Here is a 14330-nt window from a genome sequence, read left to right on the forward strand (position 1 = left end):
GGGATCCCCTAGGACAGGGGAGATCCTAATATAGCCAGAGTAGCCCTGTGGGCCCATCAACCCTAGCATCTGGCCTGGTAATCCCTTCCTTCCCCTCTGGCCTGGTTGTCCCCTGCCCCCTTTGGATCATGCCCATGGCCCCTCTGGCCTGGCATCCCGTGTGAGGGGTTCCCCCTGGGGTGCCACTTGAAACTGGGGTACCACTGAGCCCCCCTGACCCACCAGCTTGGGCTCCGGTCACACTGTGCTGTGGTGATAAGTTCCCAAGCTCACTCTTTTGCCAGCAGACACACAGGTTGGGACACACCCAGCTGCAGCACCACACACATGCTGAGATCAGCTCTGCCTGGGGGAGCTCAGCTAAGGAACTGCCCAGTTACTCAAGTGCCCCCCCCCGACAGTAAACCCCCGAATGGAACCGTCAGGCGCTGCCCCGGGAAGTGCCCAGTGTAAGCTCGTGATGGTCGCCCCCTCCCGCGATGTGGAGAGGGAGGTGCCCGGCTTTCTGCCCCCAGGCAGGATTTCCACACCCTGGTTTTAGACAGAGCCAAACCAAGTGTATTACTTTCAACAGAGTTAACAAGTGACACTAAGGGAGAGCAGCAGATGGAAGCAGATCACACAGCAACTAAACAAACCCCCAAACTGAGCGTCCCACTTGCTAGGTGGGGTGTAAATCAGCCAATTCTCACCCGGGGCGATGAACCGGCCGGCAGGTTCTTATGGCACAAGCTGCCTTGGCTTTCCCAGGTTTTCATGCACAAGTCCCCTGGGCCCAGCACTTGCCCCTCAGGCTTTCCAGGGGTGGTGTTGCAGCGAGAGCGAGGTCCCCCTGTGATGTCACTGTCCCCCCCCTTTCTATCTTCTCCCCACTTGCTGGAAAGCTCTTACCTGGGTCCCACACTTCCCATAGTGTAAGGCAATCTTGGAGAGGTTTCTAGTGGACCCAGATCCTGGGGTGACCCTGGTGTGTGGGTGCGTTTCTTCAATGAGCCTTTTTATACACACTCTCTCACCCTTCTTTCCCCCCCCCGGCCACGGGCCTGTCACTGCCAAGCAGATCCAGACTTGGAGAATGACACCTCAATGGGTGAATATTGGAGTGTCAGGGTGTCACAGCCTGTCTCCAGTGGGGCTGCGTTTCAGGGGGAGGGGATCATCTTCCCTCCCCCCCCACCCCCATGGGCTCAAGGCCTGTATAACTGGGGCAGAGGGGCCATGTCTCCCCAGCAGGGGGGCTGCCATAGGCCAGGACTGACCCCCGTGCCCGTGCTCTGCCCCCCCCCAGGCGAGGTCCGGATGCCCTCGGGGAAGGTGGCCAAGCCTGATATCACGGACAACAAGGACGGAACGGTGACTGTGAGATATGCACCCACGGAGGCTGGGCTGCACGAGATGGACATCCGATGTGACAGCCTGCACATCCCAGGTGCCGCGGGGGGGACATGTGCCAGGGGCGGGGGGGAATGTCCCAGGTGTTATGGAAGGGCCCACAACCCAGGTGCCAAGGGGGGCGGGGCGGGGTGGGTGGGTCTGTGACTGGAGGGAGGGGCCATTGCAGGCTCTGACACCCCCCACCCTGTGCCCCCCAGGGAGCCCCCTGCAGTTCTACGTGGACTATGTCAACAGCGGGCATGTCACAGCCTATGGCCCGGGGCTGATCCATGGCGTGGTCAACAAGCCAGCCACTTTCACAGTCAACACCAAGGACGCTGGCGAAGGTGAGGCCAGACACCTGGGTTCCCTCCCTGGCATGGGGCAGGAGTGGGGTGGGGTCTGGTGCTTAGTGGGGGGAGGGGGCTGGGAGAGAAACCAGGAAGGTAGAGGAGTCTGGTGGGCTAGAACCATGGGGTCTGAGAGCCAGGACACCTGGGTTCCCTCCCTGGCTACAGAAGGGCAGCGGGGTCTGGCGGTTAGAGCCGGGAGGCTGGGAGACCGTGACCTGTCGGTCCGCATGATGGTGCTGGGTGGGGGCTGGGCTGGGAGGGGGGCCAGCAGCTGTGCTGACCTCTCCCCACTACAGGTGGGCTGTCCCTGGCGGTCGAGGGCCCCTCCAAGGCCGAGATCAGCTGCACTGACAATCAGGATGGCACCTGCAGTGTCTCCTACCTGCCCGTGCTGCCTGGCGATTACAGCATCGTGGTGAAATACAACGAGAAGCACATCGCAGGCAGCCCCTTCACTGCCCGCATCACTGGTCAGCAGCGGGGGGCTCCCTGGGTGGAGTGGGGGGCAGGGCTTTCCCTCCTGGGCTGGGGGGGAACAAGCTGGGGTTGGGGGGCAGGGTGCAGGGAGGGGCTGGGCCAGGCTTGGTGTGGACAGGCTGGGGTTTGGGGTCCCCCCAGCTCACAGCCCCCCCACCCACAGGCGACGACACGCTGCGAATGTCCCAGCTGAAGGTCGGCTCTTCGGCTGACATCCCTCTGGACATCGTGGAGACTGATCTGAGCCAGCTGACTGCGACTGTCACCCCCCCGTCAGGGCGCGAGGAGCCCTGCCAGCTCAAACGGCTGCGCAACGGCCACGTAGGTAAGTTGTTTTGGTTGTTTTGTTTTTTGTTCCCTTCCTCCCCCAAGCCAGTGCCCCCTGGCTCTGCCAACCCCCACCCCTTACTGCTGACCCCCCCCAGCTGCAACTAGCCCGGGCCTGGGCTCCCCCCTCCCCAGCCCTGCCACTGCCTCTCATTCCGGACCTGCTGCCCCTGCTCGTCCGGTCCTGGGCTCCCCCCAGTTCTGCCAGTGCCCCTCACTCCCGACCTCCCCCAGGCATCTCGTTCGTGCCCAAGGAGGTGGGCGAGCACCTGGTGAACATCAAGCGGAATGGGCAGCACGTCCCCAACAGCCCCATCACGGTGACCATCAGCCAGTCAGAGATCGGTGACGCCAGCCGAGTCCGCGTCTCTGGGCCCGGCCTCAGCGAGGGGCGCACCTTCGAGCCAGCAGAGTTCCTCATCGACACCCGGGACGCAGGTGCGGTTGCAGGACGCCTGGGTTCTTTCCCAGCTCCGGGAGGGGAGGGGGTCTGATGTGTTAGAATGTGGGGGCTGGGAGCCAGGACTTCTGGGTTCTCTTTAGCTGACAGATCTGAGGAACTGTCCCAGATTGAGGTATCATTAGAGGAGGTTTTGGAACAAATTGCTGTTTAAATTTATCAATAAGTCACCAGGACCAGATGGGATTCACCCAAGAGTTCGGAAGGACTCAAATGTGAAATTGCAGAACTACTAACTATAGTCTGTAACCGATCATTTAAATCAGCCTCTGTACCAGATGACCGGAGGAGAGCTAATCTGATGCCAGTTTTTAAAAAGGGCTCCTGAGGTGATCCCGGCAATTACAGGCCTGTAAGCCTCACTTCAGTACCGGGCAAACTGGTTGAAACTATAATAAAGAACAATATTGTCAGACATATAGATGAACATAATTTGTTGAGGAAGAGTCAACATGGTTTTTGTAAAGGAAAATTGTTGCCTCACCAATCTACTAGAATTCTTTGAGGGGGTCAACAAGCATGTGGACCAGGGGGATCCAGTGGATATAGTGTACTTAGATTTTTCAGAAAGCCTTTGACAAGGTCCCTCATGAAAGGCTCTTACACAAAGGAAGCTGCCATGGGATAAGTGGGAAGGGGCTCTCATGGATCGGTAACTGGTTAAACGACAAGACACAAAGGGTAGGAATAAATGCTTAGTTCTCAGAATGGAGAGAGGTCAATAATGGTGTCCCCAGGGGTCTGTACTGGGCCCAGCCCTATTCAACCTATTCATACATGATCTGGAAAAAGTGGTAAACAGGGAGATGGCAAAACTTGCAGATGATACAAAACTACTCACATAGTTAAGTCCCAGGTAGACTGTGAAGAGCTACAAAAGGGATCTCTCAAAACTGGGTGACTGGGCAATGAAACAGCAGGTGAAATTCAATGTTGATAAATGCAAAGTAATGCACATTGGAAAACATCATCCCAACTCTACATATAAAATGATGGGGTCTAATTTAGCTGTTACCACTCAAGAAAGAGATCTTGGAGTCATTGTGGCTAGTTCTCTGAACACATCCACTCAATGTGCAGCAGCTGTCAAAGTGAACAGAATGCTGGGAATAATTAAGAAAGGGACAGATAATAGGACAGAAAATATCATGTTGCCTCTCTATAAATCCATGGTACGCCCACATCTTGAATACTGCATGCAAATGTGGTCACCCCATCTAAAAAAAAAAAAAAAAAAAAAAAAAATTGGAATTGGAAAAGGTTCAGAAAAAGGCAACAAAACTGATTCGGGGTCTGGAACAGCTTCCATATGAGGGGAGATTAATAAGACTGGGACTTTTCCGCTTGGAAAAGAGACGGCTAAGGGGGGATAGGATAGAGGTCTATAAAATCATGACCAGTGAGGAGAAAGTCAAGAAGGGGGGGTATTTACTCCTCATAACACAAGAACTAGGGGTCAACTAATGAAATGAACAGGCAGCAGGTTTAACACAAACAGAAGGAAGTATTTTTTCACACAAGGCACAGTCAACCTGTGGAACCCCTTGCCCAAGGATGTTGTGAAGGCCAAGACTAAACAGGGTTCAAAAAAGAACTAGATAAATTCAGTGGCTATTAGCCAGAGTGGGCAGGGAGGGTATCCCTAGCCTCTGTTTTCCAGAAGCCGGGAATGGGCAACAGGATGGATCACTTGATGCTCTGTTCTGTTCATTCCCTCTGCAGCACCGGGCACTTGCCACTGTCTGCAGACGGGATACTGGGCTAGATGGACCCTTGGTCTGACCCATAGGGCTGTTCTTATGTTCTCTCCTCGCTCTGGGAGGAGTGGGGTCTGGTGGGTTAGAGCAGTGGGCTCGGAGCCAGGACTCCTGAGTTCTCTGCACAGGGGGATGCTTGGATGGCCTGCAACCCCCCCCCTCCTGCCCCCCCAGGCTATGGTGGGCTCAGCCTGTCCATCGAGGGCCCCAGCAAGGTGGACATAAACACGGAAGACCTGGAGGATGGGACCTGCCGTGTCACCTACTGCCCCACGGAGCCTGGCAACTACATCATCTCCATCAAATTCGCTGACCAGCACGTGCCAGGTGGGAGGACCCAGCACGGAGCATGGGGCCCAGGCTCTGCCCTGGGGGACTTGTCCCCGCAGGGCGCTCAGCCAGCATAGGGGGCCACCCCGCCTTCCCCAGCAATAGGGGGTCAGAGCAACCCCTGGGATGGCTCCAGCTGGAAGGTGTTATGCCCTGTGTGGGGCATGGGTGACCCAGGAGGTGCCATGGGGCTCAGTCTGTGACCGCCCAGCCCTGCCTGACCCTTTCTCCCCCCACCACAGGGAGCCCCTTCTCAGTGAAGGTGACAGGCGAGGGGCGGGTGAAGGAGAGCATCACCCGGCGGCGCCGCGCCCCCCCCTGTGGCCAACGTGGGCAGCGCTTGTGACCTCAGTCTCAAGATCCCAGGTGAGCTGGGGCAGGGAGCTAGGGGGCTAGTGTTTGGGGGCGAGAGCTCTGGGAAGCCAGTTGGGGATCAGCCTGGCAGATGTGACGGGGGCTAGTGGGTCAGGGAAGGCTCAGTGGGGGGGCGCTATGGGGCATCTGACCCCCTCTCTCCTCCCCCCCCCCCCCCCAGAGATCAGCCTGGCGGACATGACGGCCCAGGTGACGGGCCCCTCGGGGCAGCGGCTGGCGGCCGAGGTGCTGGAGGCAGAGAACAGCACTTACTGCGTCCGGTTCGTGCCCGCAGAGACAGGCGTGCACTCGGTCAGCGTCAAGTACAAGGGGCAGCACGTTCCCGGCAGCCCCTTCCAGTTCACCGTGGGGCCGCTGGGCGAGGGCGGGGCCCACAAAGTGCGGGCGGGGGGCCCTGGCCTGGAGCGGGCCGAGGCCGGCGTGCCAGGTAAGCAGGTGCCAGAGGTTGGGGGGGCCAGGGCCCTGCACAGCAGCCTGGGTAACAGCATCTCTTTTCTCCCCCCCCCCCCAGCCGAGTTCAGCATCTGGACGCGGGAGGCGGGTGCTGGGGGTCTCTCCATTGCTGTCGAGGGGCCCAGCAAGGCCGAGATTGCCTTTGAGGACAGGAAGGATGGGTCCTGCGGCGTGGCCTACATCGTCCAGGAGCCCGGTACAGGCGGGGGGCTAGAGGGCGGGTGGGCCAGCCCTGGTGTGAAGCTGGGGGCAGAGAAACCCCAAGTTGACTATGGTGGGGGGCTGGCAGTGGGGCTGGGGCGGTGCTAACCCCCCTCTTCCCCCCAGGCGACTGAGGAGGTCTGGGGCTGGAGGGGTCAGGCTGGGGGACTGGTAGGGGGCCGGCAGTGGGGCTGGGGCAGCACTAATCCCCCTCTCCCCCCAGGCGACTACGAGGTGTCAGTGAAGTTCAACGAGGAGCACGTTCCCGAAAGCCCCTTCGTGGTGCCGGTGACGGCCCCCTGCCATGACGCCCAGCGCCTGACTGTTACCAGCCTTCAGGTGAGGCACCAGAGAAACCGCCGGGCCCCCGCCCTCCTGGCCGCCGGCACGGGCCCTGGGGGGGGCGGCTGCCGGGGAGCACTGTGGGGAGTGACGCATCCCGGGGTCCCAGCTCTGAGTCGCTACTGCCTGGGGGGCAGCCCTCCAACTGCACCTTGATCCTCGGCACTCACAGAACTAGCGGGGTCCCCCATTTCCCAGAGTCCACTTCTCAGGGGCTGGACATGTGGCTCGCTCCGTCAGATCACACAGGCAGGTCTGGACAAACTGGGGGGCAAAGACGCTACCCCCCCACACACCTCCTTACGGGGTCCCACAACCTCTCTGTGGGTGAGGAGCTCGCATTGAGCTGCCTGTGACTGCAGGCCCCTCGGGACAGAGCTTTCCCCCTACATGCCGCCCCCCACCTGTATAAACCCTCCCCCCGACACACACACGCACACACCCCATGGGGGGGTGGGGTGGGCAGCAGGGGGAGCATGGGGAGGGGCAGAGCCCCCAGGCAGGGCTGGGGGGAGGGGCTGTAACCTGTCTGCCTCCTTCTGGCATCAAGAGGTAGCTGGGGGGCCTAGGGCTGGAGGGGCCGTGTGCTGAGGGGGGCTCTGCCATCTGGGGGTGGGTAGCGCAGCTGCCGGGGGGGATTGGGATCCTGTGCCGGCCCAGGACAGCAGGGCGCCCCCCAAACCGCCCCAGGGCGCTGCGGTTTTCTCTCGTGTCTCTTTTAAAGGCTCTTAACAGACCCTGACAACACCCGGGCCAGGTGCTGCTTAAAGAGAGAGAGCTACTCCCCTGACCCTCTGTCCTGCCCGCCACCCCACACTGCCCCTGTCCCCTGCTGTGGGCTGCAGGGACACTGGTCTCTGAGCCCCCATAGCCTGGGGCTGCCCCTCAGGCCCAGCTTCTAGCCCCCCAACGCCAGCCTGGCCCTGGCCTCCCTTCCCTGGCCCCGCTGGCCGACACTCCCAGCTCTCCCTCTTTAAGCAGCCTGGCCCAGGAAGGTAAGTGATGTGGCAGGGGTGGGGTGACCCCCTGGTCTCCCTGTCCTGCCTCCCACCTGTCCCCTGGCCCGGCTAACACTCTGCTGTGCTTCCAGGAGTCAGGGCTCAAGGCCAACCAGCCAGCTTCCTTTGCAGTCAGCCTGAACGGCGCCAAGGGGGCACTGGATGCCAAGGTGCACAGCCCCTCGGGCGCACTGGAGGAATGTCATGTCACTGAGATCGACAAAGGTGAGGCTGCCCCACGGAGTGGGGCCTGGATCCAGGGTGGGTTGGGCAGGGGGCAGAGAACCCAGGAGTCCAGGCTCCCAGCCCACCCTGCTCTATCCCACTAGCCCCCACTCCCCTCCCAGAACCGGGGAGAGAACCCAGGAGTCCAGGCTCCCAGCTCCCCACCCCCGCCTCTAATTGCCAGCCCCTCCCCACTGAGCAAGCTGCTGCTCACACCCCAGGGCTGCTGGGGGACAGGACCCCAATGCGCCCCTTCCTCTAATGCTGCCCCTGCCCCCAGATAAATATGCCGTGCGCTTCATTCCACGGGAGAACGGCGTCTACTCCATCGACGTCAAGTTCAACGGCTCCCACATCCCCGGCAGCCCCTTCAAGATCCGCGTCGGGGAGCCGGGCCAGGCCGGTGACCCGGGCCTGGTGTCTGCCTACGGCACGGGCCTGGAGGGTGGCACCACAGGTAGGGAATGAGGGGCACCGGCAAGGCTGAGGGGAGCCTGGGGATGGGCTAGCAGGGGCTGTGGGTTGGCAGTGAGGGGCACTGGCAGGGCTGGGCGGGAGCCCAGGGCTGCAAGTTGGGAGTGCGGGGCACTGGCAGAGCTGGGAGCTGTGGGTTGGGAGTGAGGGGCGCCGGCATTGACACCCATGACACTTGCAGGCAGCCCGGCAGAGTTCGTGGTGAACACGACCAACGCGGGCCCCGGGGCACTGGCCGTGACCATTGACGGCCCCTCCAAGGTGCAGATGGACTGCCAGGAGTGCGCCGAGGGCTACAAAGTGACCTACACACCCATGGTGCCCGGCAGCTACCTGATCTCCATCAAGTACGGTGGCCCCTACCACATCGCTGGCAGCCCCTTCAAGGCCAAGATCACAGGTGTGGGGCCTGGGGCCGTGGCTGGGCATGGGTGCGGGCCTTTCACAAGCCCCTCCCGTGGGTGGGGGAGGTTCACTTCTCTCCGAGCAATGGGCTCAGGCTCTCTGCACACTCAGTGTCGGTTGTGCTGGTTCTAGGGGTGGAGATTCCCACCCCCACTGACCCGATCAACCTGATCTTCTTCTCCCCCCCTCCCCGCCCCCCACAGGCTCCCGCCTGGTGAGCAGCCACAGCCTGCACGAGACGTCCTCTGTCTTCGTGGACTCGGCCGGGCGGGCGGAGGTGGCCGTGCTGCAAGGGATGCCTCCCAAGTTCACTTCCGATGCCAGCAAGGTGGTGGCCAAGGGGCTGGGGCTGAGCAAAGGCTTCGTGGGCCAGAAGAACTCCTTCACGGTGGACTGCAGTAAAGCAGGTGGGAGGTGGAGTGTGGTGGGGGTGGGGCCAGGTTTGTGGGGCATGGCTGGGGGGGGGCCTGGGAGCTCCTTTGGCCCCCTCCCCTCCCAGTGCTGCTGTTTTTGCTCTGGAGATGTATGGTCCCTAGCCACACTTAAGTTCCTTCCCAGGGCAGGAACAGCTGGGCTGGGTGAAGGGGTCTGGGGGTGGCTGCAGCAGGACCTTGGAGTGGCCCCAGCCTTGCTATGGGGGATGGATCTGGGCCTGATCATGGTACAGAGCCCTTTGTACCCCTCCAGGAACAGATCAGGCCCCCCAGAACCAGCCCAGCTACAGGGCCAGTCTAGCTAACCCTGCGCGGCTCAGGGGCATGGGGTTCTGAGGGGGCACTGGGGCTGGGAGGAGGATGGAGGTTGGGGGGGCCCGCTGGGGGGAAGGGAAAATCAGGCAGGGGTGGGGTCCTAGGCTGTGCCTGGTTAGCCCCAGCCCTCCCACACTGACCCCCCCCCATGTCCCCTCAGGGAACAGCATGCTGCTGGTGGGGGTGCACGGCCCCCGCACACCGTGCGAGGAGATCGTGGTGAAGCACCTGGGGAACCGGCTCTACACAGTCTCCTACCTGCTGAAGGACAAGGGCGACTACGTCCTGGTGGTGAAATGGGGCGACCAGCATGTCCCCAACAGCCCCTTCCACATCTCCGTGCCGTAGCCCCCTGCCCCGGATGCCTGGGTCCCCTGGGCCCCTCGCTGCGCTGTTGGCCTTGTCCACCCACCGCTGCCCCAGCAGAGCCACGGAGCCCCACGGCTGGTGGGGCTGGGCAGCTAGATGACACCCACCCGCCATGCTGGGGCTGGGCTGGGCCATTCCTTGGCGTTTTGGGCAGCCGCCACCTTCGCTGCTTTGCCCATTTTACCCCCCCCCCCCAACTCCTGGTTTATTAATTTTTGGTTAATGTTTTTGTGCACGCCAGCTGCCCCTCCCTCTCCAGGGACGGGGAATAAACCGTTCTGCTTCAGTGGCCGGCTGTCTGTCTGTCTGTTGGGGCACGTGGCCGGGGGGCTGCTGGGGAGATGGAACCTGCCCCCCCAACTTGGGGCACAGATCCTCCTGCAAAGGAATGAGTCTTCCCCACCCAGTGGCAGGGAGTCCCCACAAACCCCTGGCTGCTGGCATCCTGCTCCGACTTGGCCCCGTTCCCTGCTGCCCCCTGTGGCTGGGAGGTTTTGGGGGCACCTAGCACTGCACCGGCCTGGCCCCAGCAGGCTGTTCTCAGCCACGCCATGCCCAGGATCCTGCATGGATCCCAGCAGCCACCAGCTTGCGCCACCCTCCCCACGAGCTCCAGAAATAGCCCTTCCCAGTTGCTAGCGCAGAACAGCTGCCACCTCCGCCCAGAGGAAACCGCAAGTCAGGGCTCGGAGCACAGGGGCCTGCCAGGGGCAGGCACGTAGATGGGGCAGGGCCCCACAGATGAGGGGCACAGCAGAGAGACTAGGGGCCAGGCTGGCATCAGGGCCAGCCCCTTCCTTCCCCTGCAGCTGGCCAGCTCCTTCTGGGCCCAAAATACTGCAGCCCCCTTCCTCCCTCCCCCGAGCTGGTGCCAACCCCCCAGGCTCAGAGCTGCTGCCCAGGCAGGGCTGCATGGCCTGGCAGCCACTCTCAGGCCACTTCCTGCAGGGCCCTGGCTGGAGCGAGGAGGCGGCAGGAGCTGGGGTGGGGCAGAGCGAGGCTGGGCTTGCCCCAGGGATCGAGTTACCCCTGCCCGCTGCCCCTCGCTCCCGACCCCAGCTCCTGAGGGCTGCTGTATCTTTGTCCCAGCCTTTGGCTTGTGCAGCAGAGACACCTGCTGGCACAGCTGGGGATTGCACCAGTGGCAGGGGCCAAGGGGCTGTACTATAACTGAACCCTCCTCCCCCCCACATGCCTGGTCTGCTGGGCCCTACTGTGTCATTTCTCTTCCCCCCCCCCACCCCAGAGATCTGCGGGGGGCTCAGTGGGGCTCATGTCCCCCAGCCTTGGCACGTGGGGACAATGCCCCAGCTGACCTGGGAGGCAAGAATCAGCCAAGGCTTGGGTGGGTTGGGAACTCAGTGACACGTCGGCATTAGCGGCCCCGGTTCCCTTAGGTCCCCGGCTGCCCTGCTCTGAGCATCATCTGTCTCATGGTAGGAGCCCCCGGGCCCACTCTGGCTGGGGGTGCTGAGAGCCTGGGGGGAGGGCCCTGCTCTGGCTGAGGGCACTGAGATGGGGGTGGGGGGAAGCTGCCTGTGGCTGAAACGTCCCAAGTCCCTGATGGCCCCGGTTCGGCCGCAGCAGGGGGGGCCAAGGCCGCCCCAGCCCTGGTTCTGAGGGCTCGGGTGGGGACAAGCCGACGTGCAGGTGGGGCGAGGTCAGAGCAGCCAGGCACAAGCTGAGAGCTGACAAACTCCCGCCGCTGTGGGGCCGTTTGGGGCAGCGCGCGGAGCTGGGAACTATGGGGGTGGGGGGTAGGGAAAGGCTGCAGCTGGGGGATTGGGGTAGCGGGCACCCAGCTCAGGGGTGCGGAGGGTTCGGCCCGTGAGCCGGCCCAAGTTGCAACAGCCTCGCAGTGATACTGGGTCCCAGGAGCGGGTGCCAGCACTCGTCCCTCGAGAGTCGGGCCAGCAGGCATGGGCAGCAAAGGGAACACGCACGAAGAACAAGCCCTTGGCCCAGGCCCAGGAGGCTGCTCCGAGAGCCTGTGCTGAGAGCCTGTGGAGGGGCCCTGCTCCGGCTGGGGGTGCTGAGAGCCCTTGGGGGGGGCCCTGCTCCGGCTGGGGGTGTTGAGAGCCCTTGGGGGGGGCCCTGCTCCAGCTGGGAATGCTGAGAGCCCCCTACACCCGTGTCCTTCCCTCCCCCAGCTCCACACGACACCCCCCCGTGTCCCTCCCTCCCCCAGTGCCCACCACACACACCCCGTATCCTTCCCTCCCCCAGCCCCACACCACACACACACACCCCATGTCCCCCTACACCCCATGTCCCTCCCTCCGCCAGCCGCACACCACAATCCCCATGTTCCTCCCTCCCCTAGCCCCACACCACCCACACACCCCATGTCCCCCCAAGTCTCCCTACATCCCGTGTCCCTCCCTCCCCCAGCCTGGGGGGAGCCCTGCTCTGGCTGGGGGTGCTCAGCTGGAGCAGGGCTCCCCCCAGGCTCTGAGCACCCCCAGCCGGAGTACGGCTCCCCCCATCTCTCAGCACCCCCAGCCGGAGCAGGGCCCCGTCCAGGCTGGGGGAGGGAGGGACATGGAGGGGTGTGGTGTGGGGCTGGGGGAGGGAGGGACACTGGGTGTGTGTGTTGTGTGTGCTGAGAGCCTGGGGGGGGCCCTGCTCCGGCTGGAGGTGCTGAGAGCCTGGGGGGGGCCCTGCTCCGGCTGGAGGTGCTGAGAGCCTGGGGGGGGCCCTGCTCCGGCTCGGGGTGCTGAGAGCCTGGGGGGGGCCCTGCTCCGGCTGGGGGTGCTGAGAGCCTGGGGGAGGGCCCTGCTCCAGCTGGGAATGCTGAGAGCCCCCTACACCCGTGTCCTTCCCTCCTCCAGCCCCATATGACACCCCCCCTGTGTCCCTCCCTCCCCCAGTGCCCACCACACACACATCCCATGTCCCTCCCCCAGCCCCACACCACACACACACACACCCCGTATCCTTCCCTCCCCCAGCCCCACACCACACACACACACACCCCCATGTCCCTCCCTCCGCCAGCCCCACACCACAACCCCCATGTTCCTCCCTCCCCCAGTGCCCAACACACACACACCGTGTCCCTCCCTCCCCCAGCCCCACACCACATACACCATGTGTCCCTCCACACCACATCCCGTGTCCTTCTCTCCCCCAGCCCCACACCACACACACACCCCATGTCCCCCCAAGTCTCCCTACATCTCGTGTCCCTCCCTCCCACACCCCCCACACACCCCATGTCCCCTCATGTCCCTCCCCCAGCCCCACACCACACCCCCCCATGTTCCTCCCTCCCCCAGCCTGGGGGGCCCTGCTCCGGCTGGGGGTGCTGAGAGAGGGGGGGAGCCCTGCTCCGGCTGGGGGTGCTGAGAGCCTGCGGGGGAGCCCTGCTCCGGCTGGGGATGCTGAGAGCCCGGGGAGAGGCCCTGCTCCGGCTGGGGGTGCTGAGAGCCTGCGGGGGAGCCCTGCTCCGGCTGGGGATGCTGAGAGCCTGCGGGGGAGCCCTGCTCCGGCTGGGGGTGCTGAGAGCCTGCGGGGGAGCCCTGCTCCGGCTGGGGGTGCTGAGAGCCTGCGGGGGAGCCCTGCTCCGGCTGGGGATGCTGAGAGCCTGCGGGGGAGCCCTGCTCCGGCTGGGGATGCTGAGAGCCCGGGGAGAGGCCCTGCTCCGGCTGGAGGTGTTGAGAGCCCTTGGGGGGGCCCTGCTCCAGCTGGGAATGCTGAGAGCCCCCTACACCCGTGTCCTTCCCTCCTCCAGCCCCATACGACACCCCCCCTGTGTCCCTCCCTCCCCCAGTGCCCACCACACACACATCCCATGTCCCTCCCACACCACACACACACCCCGTATCTTCCTCCCCCAGCCCCACACCACACACCCCCCATGTCCCTCCCTCCGCCAGCCCCACACCACAACCCCCATGTTCCTCCCTCCCCCAGTGCCCAACACACACACCGTGTCCCTCCCTCCCCCAGCCCCACACCACATACACCATGTGTCCCCCCACACCACATCCCGTGTCCTTCCCTCCCCCAGCCCCACACCACACACACACACCCCATGTCCCCCCAAGTCTCCCTACATCCCGTGTCCCTCCCTCCCACACCCCACACACACCCCGTGTCCCCCCATGTCCCTCCCTCCCCCAGCCCCACACCACATCCCCCCATGTCCCTCCCTCCCCCAGCCTGGGGGGGCCCTGCTCCGGCTGGGGGTGCTGAGTGACGGGGGGAGCCCTGCTCCGGCTGGGGGTGCTGAGAGCCTGCGGGGGGGTCCTGCTCTGGCTGGGGGTGCTGAGAGCCCTGGGGGGGCCCTGCTCTAGCTGGGAATGCTGAGAGCCCCCTACACCCATGTCCTTCCCTCCTCCAGCCCCACACGACACCCCCCCCGTGTCCCTCCCTCCCCCAGTGCCTACCACACACACCTCCCATGTCCCTCCCCCAGCCCCACACCACACACACCCCGTATCCTTCCCTCCCCCAGCCCCACCACCCACACACACACACACACACACACACACCCCATGTCCCCCTACACCCCATGTCCCTCCCTCCGCCAGCCCCACAAGGGCCTTGCTCCGGCTGGGAGCGCTGAGAGATGAGGGGAGGCCCTGCTCCGGCTGGGGGTGCTGAGAGCCTGGGGGGGACCATGCTCCGGCTGGGGGCGCTGAGAGCCTGGGGGGGAG

At 63.6% G+C, this 14330-nt stretch overlaps 1 protein-coding gene across 1 annotated transcript in view; it reads left to right on the forward strand.

Annotated features, from left to right (window-relative positions):
* FLNA (filamin A) overlaps positions 1–9955 on the forward strand; it is a 36075-nt gene extending 26120 nt beyond the window's left edge. Inside the window, 16 exon segments of the mRNA XM_038381439.2 lie at positions 1289–1429; positions 1593–1721; positions 2024–2197; positions 2368–2529; positions 2766–2969; positions 4923–5075; positions 5321–5391; positions 5393–5444; positions 5614–5880; positions 5965–6102; positions 6331–6446; positions 7540–7672; positions 7953–8129; positions 8328–8546; positions 8755–8958; positions 9461–9955. Of these exon segments, the coding sequence (XP_038237367.1) occupies positions 1289–1429; positions 1593–1721; positions 2024–2197; positions 2368–2529; positions 2766–2969; positions 4923–5075; positions 5321–5391; positions 5393–5444; positions 5614–5880; positions 5965–6102; positions 6331–6446; positions 7540–7672; positions 7953–8129; positions 8328–8546; positions 8755–8958; positions 9461–9648 (2528 nt within the window). The 3' untranslated portion in view covers positions 9649–9955.
* The last annotated feature ends 4375 nt before the right edge of the window (positions 9956–14330 follow it).

Source organism: Dermochelys coriacea, chromosome 23, assembly GCF_009764565.3.
Source record: "Dermochelys coriacea isolate rDerCor1 chromosome 23, rDerCor1.pri.v4, whole genome shotgun sequence".
Lineage (NCBI taxonomy): Eukaryota > Metazoa > Chordata > Testudines > Dermochelyidae > Dermochelys > Dermochelys coriacea.